A 20,476-nucleotide genomic window follows, 5' to 3' on the forward strand; every position below is an offset into this window, starting at 1 on the left:
ATTACCTGTTAGTGACCTGTAATAGCAGGTAAATGTAAATATGAGTTTTTTAATAAAAATTATGTCAAATAGGGCATCGAACTTAACCTGAAAAATTAATTAGGCCCTCAAACTTTTTAAAGTTGCAATTAGGTACATAAACATGACAATTTTGTTCATCAAGGCACAATCACCTGTTATTGACCTGTAATAGCAGGTAAATGTAAATATGACTTTTTTTGGAAAAAATATGTCAAATAGGCCATCGAACTTTTTAAAGTTTCAATTAGGTACATAAACATGTCAATTTAGTTAATCAAGGCATAATTACCTGTTAGTGCCATATAATAGCAGGTAAATGTAAATATGACTTTTTTTGCAAAAAATATGTTAAATAAGCCATCGAACTTTACTTGAAAAATTAATTAGGCCCTCAAACTTTTTAAAGTTACAATTAGATACATAAACATGTCAATTTAGTTCATCAATGCATAATTACCTGTTAGTGACCTGTAATAGCAGCTAAATGTAAATATGATTTTTTTTTAAAAAAAATATGTCCAATAGGGCATTGAAGTTTTTAAAGTTGTAATTAGATACATAAAAAAGTCAATTTAGTTCATCAAGGCAAAATCACCTGTTGACCTGTAATAGTAGGTAAATGTAAATATGACTTTTTTTTGCAAAAAATATGACAAATAGGCCATTGAAGTTTTTAAATTTGCAATTAGGTACATAAACATGTCAATTTAGTTCATCAAGACATAATTACCTGTTAGTGACATGTAAAAGCAGGTAAATGTAAATATGACTTTTTTTTGGAAAAAATATGTCAAATAGGCCATCGAACTTTTTAAAGTTGCAATTAGGTAAATAAACAAGTCAATTTAGTTCGTCAAGGCATAATTACCTGTTTGTGACCTGTAATAGCAGGTAAATGTGAATGTGAGTTTTTTTGCAAAAAATATGTCAAATAGGCCATCGAACTTTACCTGAAAAATTAATTAGGCTGTTAAACTTTTTAAAGTTGCAATTAAGTACATAAACATGTCAATTTAGCTCATCTAGGCATAATTACCTATTATTGACCTGTAATAGCAGGTAAATGTAAATATGACTTTTTTTGCAAAAAATATGTCAAATAGGCCATTGAAGTTTTTAATGTTGCAATTAGATACATAAACATGTCAATTTAGTTCATCAAGGCATAATTACCTGTTAGTGACCTGTAATAGCAGGTAAATGTAAATATGACTTTTTTTTGGAAAAAATATGTCAAATAGGCCACTAAAGTTTTTAAAGTTGCAATTAGATACATAAACAAGTCAATTTAGTTCATCAAGGCATAATTACCTGTTGAGTTTTTTCCCAAAATGGTCCCTCGACTATTGCTCATTCTCAATTTTGAATTTCGACTTTCAATTGCACCTAATGTGGTCTCTCGACTCTCAAAAACTCACCCAATTTGGTCCCCCGTTACATATTCCGTCAAATCAGTGTTAAAATGGAGGGTATTTTCGTCCATTTACCTATTGTTAGCCTAATAAACATTAAGAAATAGTTGAGGGACCATTTTGAGAATAGTCAAGGGACCATTTTGGGAAAAACTATTTTATTTATTTCATTTTTGTTTATTTTAATTTTTTGGACACTATAAAATTAGAATTTCTATACATTTTTTTCTTACAAATATAAATAGTTAAAATCGCGCAATCCAACCTCAAAATTTTTAACTTTCTTTACAGACTTTTCCCCTCTAAATATGCAAACTATTCCTATGAAGTTTTACAATAAGTTCCGTAAATTTCATAAATACTCATATACTTTTTTTTTTAATGTTCATAGACAATCAATCACTATGTATCACATTAAATATTACTTTTACCATTGAAAATAATATTTTTTTTTTCAAGCGTAGACACCCAAAGAGTGGAAAATGTAGAGAAAATATTGGACCGAAAGGTAAATTTTTCTAGTAAACTTCTCAGGTGAGCCGAAAAGTAAAATCTCATCAATGTTTGCTGCAATATTTTCTGTATTTGATTTCGAAATAATTATTAAATTTTATATTAATTTACATGTTTTAAGATATTGTATGACATCTTTTATATGTTTTACTCTTCTTATTTTTTTTATTAATTATTAATTATTAAGGCAAGTATAATTTATTTTGTAATGTGGACACATTATTTTTAATAATTTTGATTTAATTAAGTAATGTGGACACATTATTTTTAATAATTTTGATTTAATTAAATTATACGGACACATTATTTTTAATAATTTTGATTTAATTAAATTATACATTAATTATAAAAATAATAATTTTGATTTAATTAAATTATACATTAATTATAAAAATCCTACTTAATAATTTTAGTATATTACACGAGACACAATAATTATTATAAATAATGTTTAATAATTGTCAATTTGTATTCAACAATAAAATTTATAGTTAATTTTTAAGTCAATCATAAAATCTTTTGTGTTGTGGGCACATTATTTTTAATTATTTGAGTTTAATAATATTATATCTTATTTATAAAAAAAATCCAAAGTAATATATTTAGTACTACGGATGTGACTAAGAATTATTTATAAAATTTACGAAACTTATTGCAAATCTGCATAAGAATAGTTTGTATATTTAGATAGAGGGAAAAAGTCTGTAAAAAGTTAAAAAATTTTAGGATGGATTGAACGATTTTAACTATTTATATTTGTAAGAAAAAAAAATGTATAGAAATTCTTATTTTATAGAGTCTAAAAAATGAAAATAAACAAAAATGAAATAAATAAAATAGTATTTCCCAAAATGGTCCCTTGACTATTCTCAAAATGCTCCCTCAACTATTTCTCAATGTTTATTAGGCTAACAATAGGTAAATGGACGAAAATGCCCTCCATTTTAACACTGATTTGACGGAATATGTAACGGAGGACCAAATTGGGTGAGTTTTTGAAAGTCGAGGGACCACATTAGGTGCAATTGAAAGTCGAAATGCAAAATTGAGAATGAGCAATAGTCGAGGGACCATTTTGGGAAAAAACTCTTACATGTTCGTGATCTGTAATAGCAGGTAAATATAAATATGATTTTTTTTGGGAAAAAATATGTCAAATAGACCATCAAACTTTACCTGAAAAATTAATTAGGCCCTCAAAGTTTTAAAAGTTGCAATTCGGTACATAAACAAGTCAATTTAGTTCATCAAGGCATAATTACCTGTTAGTAACCTGTAATACCAGATAAATCTAAATATGATTTTTTTTTGCAAAAAAAAGTCAAATAGGCAATTGAACTTTACCTGAAAAATTAATTAGGCCCTCAAACTTTTTAAAGTTGCAATTGGATACATAAACATGTCAATTTAGTTCATCAAGGCATAATTACCTGTTTGTGACCTGTAATACCAGTTAAATTTAATATGACTTTTTTTTTGAAAAAATATGTTAAATAGGCCATCAAACTTTACCTGAAAAATTAATTAGGCCCTCAAACTTTTTAAAGTTGCAATTAGCTAAATAAACAAGTCAATTTAGTTCATCAAGGCATAATTACTTTTTAGTGACCTATAATAGCAGGTAAATGTAAATGTGAGTTTTTTTGCAAAAATTATGTCAAATAGGCCATCGAACTTTACTTGTAAAATTAATTAGGCCCTCAACCTTTTTAAAGTTGCAATTAGATACATAAACATTTCAATTTAGTTCATCAAGGCATAATTACCTGTTAGTGACCTGTAATAGCAGGTAAATGTAAATATTACTTTTTTATGCAAAAAATATGTCAAATAGGCCATCGAACTTCACCTGAAAATTTAATTAGGCCCTCAAAGTTTTTAAAGTTTCAATTAAGTACATAAAAAAGTCAATTTAGTTCATCAAAGCACAATTACCTGTTACTGATATGTAATACTAGTTAAATCTAAATATGACTTTTTTTTTTGTAAAAAATATGTCAAATAGGCCATAGAACTTTACCTGAAAAATTAATTAAGCCATCAAACTTTTTAAAGTTGCAATTAGTTACATAAACATGTCAATGTAGTTCATCAAGGCATAATTACCTGTTAGTAACCTGTAATAGCAGGTAAATGTAAATATGACTTTTTTTTGGAAAAAATATGTCAAATAGGCCATCGAAATTTTTAAAGTTGCAATTAGATACATAAACATGTCAATTTAGTTCATCAAGGCATAATTACCTGTTAGTGACCTGTAATAGCAGGTAAATGTAAATATGACATTTTTTTTGCAAAAAATATGTCGAATAGGCCATCGAACTTTACGTGAAAAATTAATTAGGCCCTCAAACTTTTTAAAATTGCAATTAGGTAATAAACATGTCAATTTAGTTCATGAAGGTATAATTACCTGTTAGTAACCTGTAATAGAAGGTAAATGTAAATATGAGTTTTTTTTGCAAACAATATGTCAAATAGACCTTCGAACTTTACCAAAAAAATTATTTAGGCCCTCAAACATTTAAAGTTTGAAATTAGGTACATAAACATGTCAATTTAGTTCATCAATGCATAAGTACCTGTTATTGAACTGTAATAGCAGGTAAATGTAAATATGATTTTTTTTGCAAAAAAATATGTCAAATAGGCCACTGAAAGTTTTTTAAAGTTGCAATTAGGTATATAAACAAGTCAATTTAGTTCAACAAAGCATAATTACCTGTTGATGACCTGTAATACCAGGTAAATGTAAATACGAATTTTTTTGGAAAAAATATGTCAAATAGGCCATAGAACCTTTTAAAGTTGCAATAAGATAAATAAACATGTCAATTTAGTTAATCAAGGCATAATTACCTGTTAGTGACCTGTAATAGCAGGCAAATGTAAATATAACTTTTTTTTTAAAAAAATATGTCAAATAGGCCATTGAAGTTTTTTAAAGTTGCAATTAGATATATAAAAAAAGTAAATTTAGTTCATCAAGACAAAATTACCTGTTGATCTGTAATAACAGGTAAATGTAAATATGACTTTTTTTTGCAAAAAATATGACAAAATAGGCCATTGAAGTTTTTAAATTTGCAATTAGGTACATAAACATTTCAATTTAGTTCATCAAGGCATTATTACCTGTTAGTAACCTGTAATACCAGTTAAATGTAAATACGACTTTTTTTTTTGAAAAAATATGTTAAATAGACCATCAAACTTTACTTGAAAAATTTATTAGGCCCTCAAAGTATTTAAAGTTGCAATTAGTTACATAAACAAGTCAATTTAGTTTATCAAGGCATAATTACCTGTTAGTGACCTGTAATAGCAGGTAAATGTAAATATGACTTTTTTTTAAAAAAAATATGTCAAATAGGTCATTGAAGTTTTTTAAAGTTGCAATTAGATACATAAAAAAGTCAATTTAGTTCATCAAGACAAAATTACAAGTTGACCTGTAATAGCAGGTAAATGTAAATATGACTTTTTTTTTGCAAAAAATATGACAAATAGGCCATTGAAGTTTTAAAGTTGCAATTCGGTACATAAACATTTCAATTTAGTTCATCAAGGCATAATTACCTGTTAGTGACCTGTAATAGCAGGTAAATGTAAATATGACTTTTTTTGGAAAAAATATGTCAAATAGGCCACTAAAGTTTTTAAAGTTGCAATTACATACATAAACAAGTCAATTTAGTTCATCCAGGCATAATTACCTGTTAGTAACCTGTAATAGTAGGTAAATGTAAATATGAATTTTTTTGGAAAAAATATGTCAAATAGGCCATCAAACTTTACGTGAAAAATTAATTAGACCCTCAAACTTTTTAAACTTGCAATTAGGTAAATAAACAAATCAATTTAGTTCATCAAAGCATAATTACCTTTTAGTGACCTGTAATAGCAGGTAAATGTAAATGTGAGTTTTTTTGCAAAAAATATGTCTAATAGGCCATCGAACTTTACCTGAAAAATTAATTAGGCCCTCAAACTTTTAAAGTTGCAATTAAGTACATAAACATGTCAATTTAGTTCATCTAGGCATAATTACCTGTTATTGACCTGTAATAGCAGGTAAATGTAAATATGACCTTTTTTTGCAAAAAATATGTCAAATAGGTCATTGAAGTTTTTAAAGTTGCAATTAGATACATAAACATGTCAATTTAGTTGATCAAGGCATAATTACCTGTTAGTGACCTGTAATAGCAGGTAAATGTAAATATGACTTTTTTTTGGAAAAAATATGTCAAATAGGCCACTAAAGTTTTTAAAGTTGCAATTAGATACATAAACAAGTCAATTTAGTTTATCAAGACATAATTACCTGTTAGTGACCTGTAATAGCAGGTAAATGTAAATATGTCTTTTTTTGAAAAAAATATGTCAAATAGGCCATCAAACTTTACCTGAAAAATTAATTAGGCCCTCAAAGTTTTAAAAGTTGCAATTAGTACATAATCAAGTCAATTTAGTTTATCAAGGCATAATTACCTGTTAGTGACCTGTAATACCAGGTAAATCTAAATATGATTTTTTTTTTTTTTACAAAAAATATGTCAAATAGGCCATTGAACTTTACCTGAAAAATTAATTAGGCCCTCAAACTTTTAAAAGTTGCAATTGGATACATAAACATGTCAATTTAGTTCATCAAGACATAATTACCTGTTAGTGACCTGTAATACCTGTTAAATGTAAATATGACTTTTTTTTTTACAAAAAATATGTCAAATAGGCGATCGATCTTTACCTGAAAAATTAATTAGCCCTCAAACTTTTTAAAGTTGCAATTAGATACATAAACATGTCAATTTAGTTTATCAAGGCATAATTACCTGTTAGTTACATGTAATACCAGGTAAATGTAAATATGAGTGTTTTTTAAAAAAAATATATCAAATAGGCCATCGAACATTACCTGAAAAATTAATTAGGCCCTCAAAGTTTTTAAAGTTTCAATTAGATACATAAACAAGTCAATTTAGTTCATCAAGACATAATTACCTGTTACTGACCTGTAATAGCAAGTAAATGTTAATATGACTTTTTTATGCAAAAAATATGTCAAATATGCCATTGAACTTTACCTGGAAAATTAATTAGGCCTCAAAGTTTTTAATGTTGCAATTATGTACATAAACATGTCAATTTAGTTCATCAAAACATAATTACCTGTTAATGACATGTAATACGAGATAATGTAAATGTCACTTTTTTGGCATAAAATTTGTTTAATAGGTCATCGAACTTTACCTAAAATTTAAATTAGGCCTCAAACTTTTCGAAGTTGCAATTAGATACATAAACATGTCAATTTAGTTCATCAAAGCATAATTACATGTTAGTGACCTGTAATACTAGGTAAATGTAAATATGACCTTTTTTTTTTTGACAAAAATATGTCAAATAGCCGATCGATCTTTACCTGAAAAATTAATTTGTCACTCAAACTTTTTAAAGTTGCAATTAGATACATAAACATGTCAATTTAATTCATCAATGCATAATTACCTGTTAGTGATCTGTAATAGCATGTAAATGTAAATATGAGTTTTTTTTAAAAAAAATATGTCAAATAGGCCATCGAACTTTACCTGAAAAACTAATTAGGCCCTCAAAGTTTTTAAAGTTACAATTAGGTACATAAACAAGTCAATTTAGTTCATCAAGGCATAATTACCTGTTAGTGACCTATAATACCATGTAAATGTAAATATGACTTTTTTTAACAAAAAATATGTCAAATAGGTCATTGAACTTTACCTGAAAAATTAATTAGGCCCTCAAACTTTTTAAAGTTGCAATTAGGTACATAAACATGTCAATTTAGTTCATTAAGGCATAATTATCTGTTAGTTACCTGTAATACTAGGTAAATGTAAATGTCACTTTTTTGGCATAAAATACGTCTAATAGGCCATCGAACTTTACCTAAAAAATTAATTAGGCCCTCAAACTTTTTAAAGTTGCAATTAGGTACACATAAACATGTCAATTTAGTTCATCAAGGCAGAAATACCTGTTAGTGACCAGTAATACCAGGTAAATGTAAATATGACTTCTTTTTTTTTGCAAAAAATATGTCAAATAGGTCATCGATCTTTACCTGAAAAATTAATTAGGCCCTCAAAGTTTTTAAAGTTGCAATTAGATATATAAACATGTCAATTTAGTTCATTAAGGCATAATTACCTGTTAGTGACCTGTAATAGCTGGTAAATGTAAATATGACTTTTTTTATGCAAAAAATATGTCAAATAGGCCATCGAATTTTACCTTAAAAATTAATTAGCCCCTCAAAGTTTTTAAAGTTGCAATTAGGTACATAAACATGTCAATTTACACTACAAGAAAATTGTCCATTCACGGGAAGTAAAACCGTAACTAAAAGTTCAAAACTCATCATAAAAGACTTTTAATGACAGGAAGCAGCATGAGAGATTGAAGATCATGTTAGTATATAGTTTTTGTATAATCTTTATTAGGCTCTAAGGATATTTTGTAGTTCAAAATACCTACATTACAATTCCTATCATACTACAATTCTATCTTAATAAAATACAACCTTATATAAATCCCTAATCCTATATTATGAACTTTAAAAGAGAAACGCAGAACGCATTGCAATTATTCTAGACCTCTCCACTTTCAAATCTACAAATTCTGTTGCTGCGATCAAGATATTGTTTTATTTAATATTGCTCAATTGTATATTGTTTTGTTTAATATGAATAAAATAATGGTCATGTTTGGCCATATTGTTTTATTTTGTATTTATTGTTATGCATTTTTTATGTTCTTAGTATGCTGCCTTTTTTTTTTTTTTGAGTTTTTTCAGCTTTTTACTTGGTTTTTTTAAATTTCATGATCTTCCTTAGGGAACTTGCCATTTACAAACACATGTTCAAATTCAAAGATTTTGGATCGTTAAAGCCTCCCGGAGGAGTGGATAGCAATCAGCTAATTGGTAAATTCATCTTAAAATTTTGTTCTATACTGGATGTGTTCTATACTGCACAAACTAATATTATTAATTAATTGATAAAAAAATTAATAAAGTTTAATTGGTAACAAAATTTTATTTACCAAATGGAAAAGAAAACTGATTTTACTAATTGATTGAAAGTATAAAAAGATTCTAACGAAAAAAGAAATGGAAATTAGGCAAATTGGAAAGGAAAAGGACATTACTAATTGACTGAAAATTATTTTTAACAAACTTTTAAAAAAAAGTTAATTACACTTTCCTTTTGAAAACTTTAAATTATTTAAACTTGAAAAAAATTAATTAAACATTGGTTGTTAGATTATTTATAATAATTACAATTAATTCATTCAAATATCAAGGAGGAAGAAAAAACTAAATGCGATACAGTGAACATGAATATACTTAAGTTATAAAAGTATAATTACACATATATTAGTGTAATTAACTATTAATAATTGCCTAATAATTATTATGATAATTAAACTAAACATGGGTCGTTGAATTTATTTTTATAATAATTATAATTAAATTATTTCTAATTTTTCCCATATTTATTTTAGTAATAATATAATTACATAAGTCATATTACATATTGATCTTTTTAAGATGATTGTAGACAAACAGGTCATATATTATTCAATTAATTGAGTAATACTTTTGCATATGCACTAATCTTATAATCAAATAAATGTGCATGTTCAATATTAAATTTTTTTAATAATTTTATCTTTATTTTATTATCTAAATATATAATAAAAATTTTATCTGTGCATCGCACGGGTAATTGGACAATTATTTGCTCTAATTCAAGTAAGGAAAACATTAGAAAACATAATCGGCCCAACAAATTTCATCAATTGCGCTATATAATGTTTGATGTTATGATTTATATAATTGTATATCGATCCAAATATTCTTAAAATATTATAGCAAATCTATTCCGTGCAACGCACGGGCAAAAATACTAGTATAGTTAAAATGTATTATGTACAATAATATATTAATTATAATAGATACATAGTGCAAATATATATAATATTGTAATTATAATAAATATATAATTTATTAACTAAAAATACATAATATGTTCATTTCACAATAACTAGGTGAATCCTAATCAACAATATAGCAATGTTAACTGCAGGTGAACTCTAACCCACACTATAACAATTGGTATATTTACACTACACTAAAATTGAACTTTTAAAAAATGAATTTGTAAGACACATTAAAAATGAATCTTCACAATATTGAAAATGAACCTATATGTCAGTAGTCCACCAAATTATAAGGTAGTTTATAATATAATAATGATTGGCTATTGGCCGTAGGCAGCTAGAAGACAAGGTACCAAACCATATAAATAGAGGGCCATTGCATCTTTAGCACCCAAACAGGCATGCAAAGAAGACCATGTCTCTAGACCGTTACTCTAGTTAAATTCTTCTTTCAAATACTGCCTACTGAACTAGTGAGCTAAGTCTGTGCGGATAACTCTAGTTAAATTCTAACCGAGAGAACACTTGTAAAATCTAAGTCTACTGGTGCAACATTAATACAAAGAACGCCCTTAGTCGGCTTGCAGGGGAGGGCATGCCACGCGCTCGACGATGCTTGCCAGCCCGGTTTTGTATGTAGGGTACAGCAGCCTCACTCCCAGTTCTTCTTTCATGCGGCCATTGGAAACTCTCTTCTCACCTCCATTATAAGCTCCTTTGGGACCAAGTGAAGATGGAGCATCTTCAGTAAGATTACATTGTTTGATGCTGTCTGGCCATTTCTTCTCAACCAAGCTCTCTGCAAATCTAAATACTTCCTTTCTAGGAGCAGGGTCATCATCTACTATGTTGTATATCCTACTGAAATGGCAAATCAAGAAAATATATAGTTTGAACATGGTAAGTGATCATTTTAGGATCAAAATTGCCAAATATGTTGCAAAACGCAAAAGGAAACAAGCACGTAAGAGAAAACGAGTTCTTCATGTAATAACACGTAAGAGAAAACGCTTCTTCATGTAATAGCACGTAAGAGAAAACTCTTCTTCATGATAGCACATAAGAGAAAACTCTTCTTGATGTAATAGCACGTAAGAGAAAACGCTTCTTAATGTAAATAACACATAAGAGAAAACGCTTCTTCATGTAGTACGGCACTCGAAATATAATAACCCATTGATGCATTCTCCCATGAATTCACAAGGAAATATAATAACCCGCAACTACTAAAAGCAATGACGGGTGTGGGAGAATTAGAGTTGAAAAGAGGATCCATCACTTCTTTCTCTCATTCAAAATCATGCAATATATATATATATATATATATATATACTGGTTCAAATGAGATCAGGACTTCCCGTGCGGCTGTGGATTGCACTATTAGGTATGCATAAATGCCCCATACAGTATTTGGAAACGCACTGCACATCAAAAAGGTACCACACCTAATGGTGCATTTATGTGTAGTGCGTGACCATAGGGCCTCACGGGAAGCACTATATATATATATATATATAGAGTTGTTATAAATTGGGAAAACTGGGAAGCGTAATATTGCCAAGTTTACCCGGGAGATGGCTTCTGAATACTGGCATTGAGCGCTTGGCAAATGTCAGCAACATGAATTCGAGAAGTGAAATGCTTAGATGATCTCATGAGCTGACTCTTTGAAAGGGTGCCCTGCTTAAGAATGGTATCAACAGCACTGCATGGAACATTGTAAGAAAAGACGACATACTTCATCAGATATCGTTTTATAAGTTCTCTCGAGACAAAACAAAAAGGGTTGTAATGTATCCAATAGATCAAACGTTTGAATGCAACCTTCTGCCAGGGCCATAGATACCACCAAGTCGAAATACTTGTGAAGCGATCTCAAGGTCAAGACCTAACTGCAACCACCCTTCTTCAGCGGCCAATCTAGCTCGGGCCGATTCAGTTGTAGGCCTTGCTGGAAATCTGGCACATGATGATGCACAACTCGATGAGGTAACTATGAGGATTTCAGCTTTGGACATACTGATGAAAAGACAGTTCCGGTTTACACTTACTCTTCATCTACCCATGCACCGCTACGATCTCCATATACACCTACAAGTCAAGAAAGATCCAACAGGTGACAACAATTATTACATTCAGGAGCTTTCCCTTGACATATTTTGGGGCAAACAGAAAATTGAGAGGAAATATACGAGAAAGTCATACTAGTTGATGACAAGTAGCCCAGCCACTGGAGGTCACCACTTTTCAATCTATTATTAAGTAATTTTCTATGTTGAAGCATCTGTAGCAAACATGATTATTAGCAGAATATTAAGAAAACAAAAATTAATGCGGTGAGACTCACAAACTAAACTAAATTTTCAAAGAAGAGATGTTTGTAAGATTTACGGGATCACCAGTGCCGGGAACAGGCGGAATGGAGATAAGAAGATGTGAGTGACATTTCATGACATCTAGGACCTCTGGTCTGAAAGTGGAGCACAACACAGGAATGATCAGGAAAAAGATAACAGGGAAAAAAACATAACGAGATTGAAAGGAAAAGATAACTTGGAGAAAAGAATGGAAAGAGGAGTGGGAGTCATAATGCTGACATCATTGTACCAATGAATCTTACAGATGAACTCATAAACTTGGGTAAACTTAAAAATCACATATGTGCTGATTACAATAATTTTTCCAGAACAAAATGTATACAAGATAATCTGTCCACATTCACCTTCTTTACTCATTAAAGATAGATAAGATCGAGGGCAACTCCAGCCAAGTTAGTCGGATTGTTGACTTGGTAACTACAAGATACCAAGTTCTACCCCTAGTGAGAGCGGCCTATTAGCCTTCTTGCTTTGAGCCGGTTAGCTATGGACAACCTAGGATGGTTTACCTCTCATTATGGGTACAACCTAATTGACTGAAGACTTGCAACTGTTTTAGTCTAAAAGTAGCTAAACACAAGCAATTCAGATTAGGTGGATGCTCAAGCTAGTTTTCTTTAGCTCCAGAGTCCAGAGTGATTTCAGTTAAAAGATTTACCAAAGTGCTCTCTCTCTCTCTCTACTTTACCCATGATTTCAGTCCATTCATATGCAGAAAAGCTAAAGCTACAAAAAATAATTGCAATTATGAAATCAAAACTAAAATTAGGATCATAATGAACCTCACAATGGATCTTTGGCATCAAACACAAATGCATCGTATCCCATTTCGTCCAGTTTCTTCTTCTTGGCAGCGCTAGTACACGTTCCAGTTACAGTCCTGAGGTAATCACAGACACAGAAAAATTAAAATCAACAAGTAAGCTCTGTCAACGCTTGAAAATAGTGAACGGTGAAAACGGCGCATACCATCCTTTACTCTTCAAATCTGCAGCGAAAAACTCTCCGACGAAACCCATTCCCAAAATGAACATTCGGCCTTGGAATTGGGTTTCCATAGTGGCGCAGGTGGGGTTCAGAGTGCATCTCACGTAGGGGAAACATGGCGCCGTGTTGTAAGAGATGAAATTTGGATTTTGACTTCGCCGGAGAAGAACCGCCGGCGATGGGCGCGGCGACGGGCAAGTTCCCATCGCCGACATATTCTTCAATCTTTAGTGATGGATTAAACCGTGTGATCTTTGTCAACGTTTTGAGATCCGGCAAAGCCCATTTTGGTAGCCCAAAGTTGTCGGCCCATATTAAACAGTGAGATCTTTGTCTGCCACATTAAACAGTGAAATGTTTGTCGAGACAAATTATGCTATGGACCCAGGTCTACTTTGCAAGTTGGATTCATGTCTATGTTTACAATTTAAAAATTCTGTGTTTACAATTTTAAATCTTAATATACAAAATTACATTACTCAATATTCACAATTTTTAAACTCTATATTTACAATTTTGTTATATAGATTCAAAAATTGTGTCATACACTCATACTATTGAATATAGACTTATGAAATTGTGAATATAGTGCTCACAAATTGTGAACATAGAATCCAAAAACTGTGAATATAGAGTTTTAAAATTGTGAACATTGAATACTAAAATTTCGGATCTCCATGCAAGATGGATTCGTGTTTAAAATACATAATTTACATACCAAATGTTCACAATTTAAATTGTGAACATTCAGTATGTAAACTATGAACATTCAATATGTTAATTATGATGGGTTCACCTTGCAAGATAGATTCAAATCCATGATATAATATTGCCTTGGTAGACAGTTGTTATGCAATGGACCCGAGTTCATGTTCACAATTTCATATCTCTATGTTCATAATTTTATAACTCCATGTTCACAGTTTCATAACTTCATGTTCATAATTTCATAATTTCATATTCACAATTTCATAACTCTATGTTCACAATTTTATAACGTTATGTTCACAATTTCATAACTCTATGTTCAGCAGTATTAAAACTTAATGTTCAATAGTATAACACAATTTATGAATCTATATAACAAATTTGTGAATATAGAGTTAAAAAATTGTGAATATTGAGTAATGTAATTTTGTATATTGAGATCTAAAATTTTGAATATAGAGTTCTAAATTTGTGAATATAAAATTCTTTGAATCTATATAACAAAATTGTGTATATAGAACTAAAAAAATTGTGAATATTGAGTAATGTAATTTTGTATATTAAGATCTAAAATTGTGAATATAGAGTTCTAAATTTGTGAACACACAATTTTAAATTGATGAACATAGAGTTGTAAATTTGTGAACATAGACACGAGTCCACCTTGCAAGGTACCCGGATCTAGTATAATTTGCGTTTGTCTGAGCATACACATTAAACAGTGGAATCTTTGCAGGCCCATATTAAACAGTGGAAACTTTGTCAGCCCAATTAAACAGAGAAATCTTTGTCGGTCCATATTTAAACAATGAAATCTTTGTCGGCCCATATAAACAATGAAGCCATGATTCACCGGTCGTAATACAGTGGACCACGGTCTCAAAAAGCTGGTGTTTCATTAAGTAAAGAAACGTTTGTTGTCATGTCTTAATGAAACTCCGTAAATGAAATTACAGATCATCTCAAAAGATACTGTCTCACATTTGTTTTTATATTATCAAATGAAATTGTAATTATATCAAAATGAAATTGTAGTTGTGTTGAAAGGAAACTGCAGTATATACAAAATGAAACTGAATAACAGTTTCACATATTTGAGTGTATATATTGTCCAATGAAACTGTAGTTATATCGAAATGATATTGTAGTTGTGTTGAAAGAAAACTGAATAACAGTTTCACATATTTGAATGTATAATGCCGAATGAAACTATAGTTATATCGAAAAGAAACTGTAGTTGTGTTGAAAGGAAATTGTAGTGTATATCAAATGAAACTGAATATGTTATACACACAGAGTTAACGGCGCGGAACAGAACCGTTTCAACCATTTTTTTCATTAATCAAAATGACGTCATTTTGATGCATGGACTACAATCCATTGTGGACCGCGGATTGTAGACCGCGGTCCATAGTAAAATTTGCGATGATTCACATCCATAGATCACTAATATATTAGGCAATTTATATCGTGGACCCTGGTCCAATATACATAATTTGAATTTATAAAGTACAAAATCCATGTTCACAATGCACATAATTATATATTTGAGGGCACATAAACACTTAACATAATACACAAAATTTATGTTCATAATGCAATTCAATATTTTGAATTTTGAATTGCTATTTTTTTTTGAAGATAAACGTAGCTATTCCATTAATTCATAACATAAAACGTTTACATCAATTATCAATGAAATGGTAAACCAATCCTTACAATCAAACAGAGAAACAATTTTTCTAACTATGCTATAGAAAACTTGAATCGCAGACTGTTTCATAACTATGAAGCTATGTTCCTTCAGGGAGCTTAAAGCTTCTTCAAAGATCTGGGTCTTCGTCATCATTCTTTTTTGCTCGCCCAGGATAAGATCAACACTTGTCGAAACCAAACTAAACGATTTATGCTAATGAAAATGAAAAACTCGTGAAAGTAACGAGAGGAAAAATGCTCGTGAAACTAACGAGAGGAAAACACAATAATAGAGAAAAAAAAGTGGGTAAAGTCAAAGTAGGGTTGGGAGTTCAAGACTACCAACACAAACCCCAATACCTACCTACTATTATTTTATTCAAAAGGAGAGTAAACGGAAGAAGAAGATCTGTGGCGGTGGTCGGAGGCGAACGGAACTGCGACGGTGGTCGGGACAGAAGAAGAGCGAGAGCAAACATGGAAGGTGACCAAAACCGCCGGCTCAAAGCTCTATTTTGAATTGCTACTATTATTTTATTTGAATTGCTATTTTGTTATATAATTATTATATTTTGAATATTGTTTGGTAGTATGTTTGTAAAATTAGGAAATTTTGAAGTTTGGGGATCTTAAACTAAACCGAATTAAATTCGAACTGAAATCGAACTGAACTCTAATGTTAAACTGAATGGTTTATTTTTTTAAACCAAAAAAAATAAAAATGAACCGAAGCCTGAAACGCTCACCCCTACAATTAACTTTGTACATGATTCCAAAACATTCTATAAACTTATAAAAAAATATGTACAATTATGAACGATATATCAAAAAACTGAACGGTTCGGTTACCGAATATCGTATGATGATGCTGATGATAATGATGATAATAAAAAGTTTATAATTGTACATATTTTTGTAAGTTTATACAATGTTTCAGAACCATGTACAAAGCTTTAGAAGTGTAGGAGAGTCATAAAATCATTTAGAATTTTATAGAACCTATAGGATAGTATAGTATTATAGGAAAAATTCTAGAGGTAAAATTTTAGCCATACAATCAAATCAATCTCCACCGATCCTCTAAGGTTGGATGGGTAGAAATATACTCCATTAGTTCTCATTTTGTAATAAATTCTTAGCATTTATCTATTAAACGAACTTAATTCTTGAAAAATAACACTTCACTTTTTTTAAATATAAAAATGGTACTATATCACAATAAGTTCAAACAATTGCACAACAATAAATATAAAAGCCAAAATATATAAAACAATAAAAAAACAAACAAATATTTAATTCAATATGCATAAAATTGACAAATAAATATAAATTTATAATTCACCCATTCAAATTTACTGCACTTATTTTTGAGGTGCAAACTAGTCATAAAATTTTGTGAAATTTAAGCCTATTTCCATCTAAGTACTCGCATAAAATAAAATGGACGAATCTGGCCAAGTACCATTACAACCATACTAATTAATCCCTAAAGTTTGTCTATGTAGTATGTAGACGGTAGACATATAGCCTCTAAAGAGTCAATAAAGAAACTCTAAACAAGTTTGGGAAGATTTAGGTATAAAACCCTATCATTGGCTCAAGGCCACAAAACATAGATCTCATGTCAAATAGGCTTGTCAGAAGGTTCCTATGATGAGCTCATTTTGTAATTACTTAAAATTTCTAGTATTTCTCTTAACGAATTTAATTCTTGAAAAATATTAACACTTCATTTTGTTTGTTTGTTTTTTTTTTTTTCAAAAAAATTTCTATCACAATAAATTCAAATAATTGCGCAACAACAAAGATGAAAGCCAAAAAATAAAATAAAATTTTAAAATAAAAGTAAGACAAATAATTATATGTAAAACAATCAAAGACAAACTACTATGTAATTCAATCTTGGCCACAAAACATAGATCTCATGTAACCTATGATGAGCTCATTTTGTAATCACTTAACAACACATTTGGTTCACGGAATAAATTTTGAGGTGAGAGGAATGCTATTCTGTAAAGAATAGAATAGGAATTATATTCTATTGTTTGGTTCGCATAAGGAATAGACTTTTGAAATTATATTACAGTGTTTGATTGGTGATCGTAGCAAAGATGAGTGATGGTGAGAGTACGAGTATGAATTGTCGTTCTGCTGAGGATTGAGGTTTATGGCACGCAATATGCAATCACAAAACTAGGCACTAGTATAAGAAGATCAACAAGAAACTAAGCAAATAACAAGTTTAAGGGAATGGTAAAACTAACATGTATACACAAAGATAAATACAAAATAAAGAAATAGGACTCAAGCTATGAAGCATTATCTTCTAGATGCATAACACAACCTAAAGATTGGAGAAAATTCACACAACCAAGGAATTGAGGGGATGCACGTAGGAATCCTAATCTATAAGCAACTCCCATGATAAATAAACAAGGATTAGAACAATGAATTGTCTCACTCTCGTGATGTATCAATTCCAAGTTCTTCAGGAACACAAAGCATCAAGAGCCCCCAATTTCCCCTATTTTCATAGGAAGAAATTGGGTTTATAGATGGGGTGGCTTAAATTCATCACCCAACTCTCATTGAGGGAATGAATCTTCCAAATACATGCCTATGAATGTGTACATCACTCATGCAATATACAAACACAAATCCTTCATAAACTCAAGAACCATAGGATAGAGTTCTTTCCCTTTTTTGCAATAATCACAAATTAAGCATCAATATAGATAATACAAACTAACTCAAGCCCATAAACTAACTACTCATGATTAAATAGCATAAAGAATATAAGAACATAAGTAATAAACATAAATCTTGCAAAAGAAAGAGATAAATGAAAGAAAGCTTCTCTATTGAGATGGGAGGTAGAATCTTGAAATCCAAGCTTCAAAAGTGTTAAAGAACATAAATATAAGCCTAATCTAACCTAAAAATATGAAAGGAAGTGAAATAGAGTGTAGGGTCGAAAATCGAGTAGAAAAAGCTCAAATCACACTTAAATAGTGAGCAGAGCATGGGTCACATGGCCACCTACACGGCCGTGTGGGTGGCCATGTAGGTGGTATCCATGTAGGTGGCATCTGAAACTGCCATTTTTCAATGTAAATCGGCCAAAAGGTCACGGCCACTCACACGGCTGTGTGGATGGCCTCTAGAAATTGCACTTCCAAACTCTGTGTAGCTGCTTTGACTTCTAGGATATTTTTCACCCTCAAAATCATTTCATTGGCCTTTGTGATCTTCAACAAAGTTGTAGCCCTTTAAGTTGGATTTCCAATGGCGCAAAAATCACCTTATTTGGACATTCCTAGGCTGATATATGGTCCAATAATTGAATAGTGGCCGAAATAAGCGAAAATGGCAATGCCTTGATCTTTTACTCTTCTTTTGTTTTGGTTTACCTAAATGACCAAGACCATTGAAAATACCAATCTTAGGCTTCCTTAGGAGCGTTGCATCCATCTACATAGCTTCATATTTGACTTCCATTTGATTCTAATGCCCACCAAAATGCATGAAAATGCTCATCTTTGCTTTCAGTGGTCGCCATCTCTAGTGACGGAGATGGCGACCAACTTAGTTGCCTTCTCCACTGTCGGACGTCACTAGCGACCGTCACGGTCGCCGGTGATTGATGGTTTTGCTTTGTTCGTCGGAACTTGGCCGGAATTCTTAATAACCTACAATTATAGGTCACAAATAGGTTAAAGGGTTTATTTGCTTCAAAATAACAAGTTTGAGAGCTTAATTGGAGCTTTTTGAAGTTGAAGGGCCTAATTGTACAATTGAGTATAGTTTGAAGGCCTATTTGACCCTTATCACAAAAAAATAAAAATGAAGACAAATAAACAAATTTGTAATTTACTCCCCTTCAAATTTATTACAATTCTCGGTCACCCCTTCAAATTGCAAATTTGCATTTAAACATCGGGAATTTCCCCTCTCAGATAATTCTCCTTTTCTGACTTTTCCCCTTTCCCTCGCTCAGGTAATTCTCCTTTTGTCTCCTTTTTGTAGTAGCAACCGTTTAGGCATGAATTTGAGTTCACTGTGTATCCTAATTTAATATATAGAATTTGACTTCGTAATATACAAAATTCATATCCATAATGCACAAAATTCATGTTCATAATACACATAAACAAACACAATATAATATATATATATATAGAATTTGATTTCATAAAGTATAAATTCGTGTTCATAATACACATACACATAAACACGGTATAATGGACATGAATTAAACACTTAACATAATACAGAATTCATGTTCATAATGCACAGAATTCATGTTCATTATATTGTATTTATGTGTATGTGTATTATGAACATGCATTCTGTGAATTATGAATATGAATTTTGTGTATTGAACCAGGATCCACAGTGGATAATGAACATGAGTTCTGTGAATTATGATATGAATTCTGTGTATTGAACCATGGTCCACAGTGGATATAACGATTGAATATATTAGTTCAATTTTAAGTATATTAAAATTTCATTTTTTAATATACTGAGGATTTATTTTCAAATAAATATAATAACTAAAATTGATTGTCCAATATACTAAAAATGAACGTTTTTTAGTATAATTTGCTTACTTTGTAAGGCAAATTATTATGTGGAACGAAGTTTTGAATTTTGAATTAAATGCACAATTTACATACTAAATCTTCACCATTTACTTTTTAAAAATTCACAATTTGTACACTACGAACATATATGTATGGAGTAATTGATTACCTTGTTTTGTGTTTATAA

General features: G+C 30.3%; 1 protein-coding gene across 1 annotated transcript; it reads right to left on the reverse strand.

Annotated features, from left to right (window-relative positions):
* Positions 1–10,165: 10,165 nt before the first annotated feature.
* Positions 10,166–13,542, reverse strand: LOC116018768 (protein YeeZ). Its single transcript, XM_031258755.1, has 8 exons — positions 13,283–13,542; positions 13,101–13,193; positions 12,327–12,405; positions 12,141–12,219; positions 11,987–12,026; positions 11,760–11,894; positions 11,503–11,640; positions 10,166–10,796 (listed from the first exon to the last, which is right to left on the reverse strand). Exons 1-8 carry the CDS (start codon positions 13,513–13,515, stop codon positions 10,508–10,510), a joined length of 1,086 nt encoding a protein of 361 aa, XP_031114615.1. The 5' UTR covers positions 13,516–13,542; the 3' UTR covers positions 10,166–10,507.
* Positions 13,543–20,476: the final 6,934 nt, after the last annotated feature.

The sequence above is a fragment of the Ipomoea triloba genome, chromosome 5 (genome assembly GCF_003576645.1).
Source record: "Ipomoea triloba cultivar NCNSP0323 chromosome 5, ASM357664v1".
NCBI lineage: Eukaryota > Viridiplantae > Streptophyta > Magnoliopsida > Solanales > Convolvulaceae > Ipomoea > Ipomoea triloba.